Genomic DNA, 3,091 nt, shown 5'->3' with positions numbered 1-3,091 from the left:
TGGTGGCGTTCCGATTCTTTCTTTTGATATGTTTATATGGCAGAAGAGATGGTCGAAGTTGTTTCCGGCAAAAATGATATGGTCGCCGACGGCGTTTCCAACGTGATGGGTGTGATGGTCAGTGATGTTTTTCAGCTATAGTAGAGGGAGACAATTGGAGAGTTGTGTGTTAAAAGAGAAATATAAGGGGGTAAGAGTCGTATTTTATTTTTATTTTCTTTTTAACTGTTGTAATGAAAGGAAAATAAAAAAAAAATTAAAAAGAGTAAATATGTTATTTTAAAAAATTTCAAGTATTTTTGAATCAAAATCATAATAAAATTCTTATTTTGGACCGGTGGTACTAGTCACTCTCAGTTAAAATAACAATTTTCGGTTAATCACAAATATCTTTTCTATAGTTGGAATTTTTTAATATGGTAAAAATGTTAAAAACTAAAAGATATAACTTTATCATACTATTTAATTGTTATTTATTTATTTAAATTATTAATATTAGCTAATATTATTTTTAAACATATGACGTAGATTGGAAATTTGGAAAATCATATAACAATGATAGCTTATATAAAATATATAAATAATAAAGATAAATTAGTTAATTTTTGAAAAGTATTTTTTTTTTTTAACAAAGCTAACTATTGAAATGACTTTATAACGTACTTTTTGTACGACAAAACAAAAACATTTCAAAAGCTCACTATTCTTGAAGATGTACCATTAGGAAAAGTTAAAAACTTGTGTGTGTGTGTTTAAACAGAGATTCAATCGGCTTATATAGATTAATTGAGTAAATTACATCTCTAGTCTCTACTATATGTCAAAAAGATTATAAATTTTGTTCAAATATTTCATTTGTTGTAAAAGTAGTCCCTAAAATTTACTCTTGCTGTATGTTAACTTCATTATAAATGATCATCTCGCCCATGTCTTCTCCATTTTCTTAATCTCCTTCAACTTATTTTGAACAAGCTAGCCCAGAGACTTCAAACGTATAAACATATCATAAAACCAAAATTAGAATTAAACTAAAGCAAAAGCTAAATCAGAAATCTTTTTCCGAAAACAAGTATTTTTATTAAAAAACAATGGTCGTTGAGGAGTTGGATATGGAGCTAATTATAAGCAGCTAGCATTGTGAATCTATCAATAAACGTCAAACCTTTTCAACTCAAATTTCTATTTCAAGCTCTCCAACTTAAATGATTACTACTTCAGAAACATTGAGTATACCTATATTCCTTCCATTCTCATCACTTACCTGCCAACTTTATTAAAAAAAAAAATGGAGATTGCAAAGTGTCATCATAAAAAAAATCATAACATAGTGAATTTTGATTGACCTTCATTTTGCTCAATATGTTTTAATCTTGATTATGGTTTGCTTTATTAAATGATGTTTTAAATTAGGATTTGTTGACACAATGAGATAAATAAAATAGAGAAGACAATGACAAAATGATCATTTCTCATGCATGTCTTTAAATTTTACTGCCTAATGCTTGACTTGGTTTATACAAATTCATATAAATGATGAATAAAATTGAGAAAGGGTACGTATACCGATGTGCGTGATATACATACTAAAAGGATCAATTTTGGATTATTTTCTTTTCCCCTTGTTTTGGCATATATATAGAAGAGAGAGATCGTACATATGTGATAAGTGGAACGGGACATACGACGTCGCAAGCTCTTAACAGAAAAGGTTACGCATGCATCGATCATGTATCATGTATGTCATGTACCATCTGTATGTATAAACATTTTTGTTTGTCGGCCTTAACTCCCGGTTCTTCCCTTTTATTGGCTAGCTAGGAACAAGATATATATATATATATAGTTACCTTTTTTTTTTTTATAACAGAAAAGATAAAGGAAACAAAAAAAAAAAGGTTGTAAGAATAACTTGGAAATGATAATTTTTATCCGATACGTAACAGTCAATTTAAGGGAAATTAATGATAAATTAGATATAGAAAAATGAATTTAATTTTTGAGATACATCTTTTATCTTAATATGGATGTTCATAATTAAAAGCTAGAATGTAAAACTCGGTAAGAATCAAGCGTTTCCATTAAAAGGATATACTTATATTGTCAAAAGAAGAAATGAAACAATATTAGATCATTAATTGTTCAAGTGGAGAAGGATGTATCGACGTTTTACGTAATTATATGAGCAATTGAAATAACTACCTAGCAACTCCATGGATCATTAAAGAAGTTTAGTGAGTGCAAACAAATATGTCTGAACTTAAAAAGAACTAATTAAACATATATCAACTCATTGTTGTAGCCAACTACATTTGATTCCATGAACAACTACACTAGTTTAGCTAGCCGCATATATGTAAGACAGAGTTGAAGAAGATTAGAATGTGTTAATAATAAAGTGATGCTACGCGTACGTTTACAACCGGAGAGTAAGGTCCAGGACGTCGGTGGTGTTGTCTGTGGGTGGAGGAGTGACATGATGGAAGACCAGAGAGGTGGTGGCGTCGGCTTGAAGTGGGTGGTCGAACCAGCTGGTATAGGCCGCGGTGGAGGTGGAAACTGTGTTTGGAAGGTGGTTATCGGCGGTGCCCAAGCAAGAACGGCTGGCAGCGGCTCTCTCACGCTTGTGGGCGTTCTGGTGTCCTCCCAATGCCTGAGAAGTATAGAACTGGCGAGGGCAGTAGAGGCAACGGAAGAGTCTGGAAGATTGATTCGGTTGCTTAGCATCAGGCTGAGCCGCCGGAGAATGCAGCTTTAAGAAGTCATACAGCCCTTGCTCCGCCATTGATTAATCTTCAAACACACACAGAGAAAGTAAGAGCGTGTGAGAGAAAGAAAGAGAGAGAGAGAAAGAGAATGCGGTTTGGAAGGATCGAGCGATTTACATGTAAATATATACATGGTGAATATATGGTGTTGAAGCTCTTTAAATTTGTCTTTATCTACACAAGGTTTTCTGAACGCTGATTGGTTCTGTTAACAAAGTGACAGCATTACACCCCTTTCCACTACCCTTGATCACTTCTTCGGAACATCACTGCGTAATTACATTAATACATTTTACCTTCCTTTAAATTTATTGTGTTATCTTAAA

The 3,091-nt window shown here is 32.4% G+C and overlaps 1 protein-coding gene across 1 annotated transcript; it reads right to left on the bottom strand.

The window, feature by feature from the left end:
* Nucleotides 1–2,413: 2,413 nt before the first annotated feature.
* On the bottom strand, nucleotides 2,414–2,782 carry LOC145016150 (zinc finger protein KNUCKLES-like). Its single transcript, XM_078974554.1, has one exon. The coding sequence runs from the start codon at nucleotides 2,780–2,782 to the stop codon at nucleotides 2,414–2,416; it is 369 nt and encodes a 122-aa protein (XP_078830680.1).
* Between the last annotated feature and the right edge of the window lie 309 nt (nucleotides 2,783–3,091).

The sequence above is a fragment of the Lactuca saligna genome, chromosome 9 (genome assembly GCF_052625555.1).
Source record: "Lactuca saligna cultivar CGN05327 chromosome 9, ASM5262555v1, whole genome shotgun sequence".
Lineage (NCBI taxonomy): Eukaryota > Viridiplantae > Streptophyta > Magnoliopsida > Asterales > Asteraceae > Lactuca > Lactuca saligna.
Note: the sequence above shows the minus strand (reverse complement) of the source record. Positions and strands in the feature narration are given on the sequence as shown.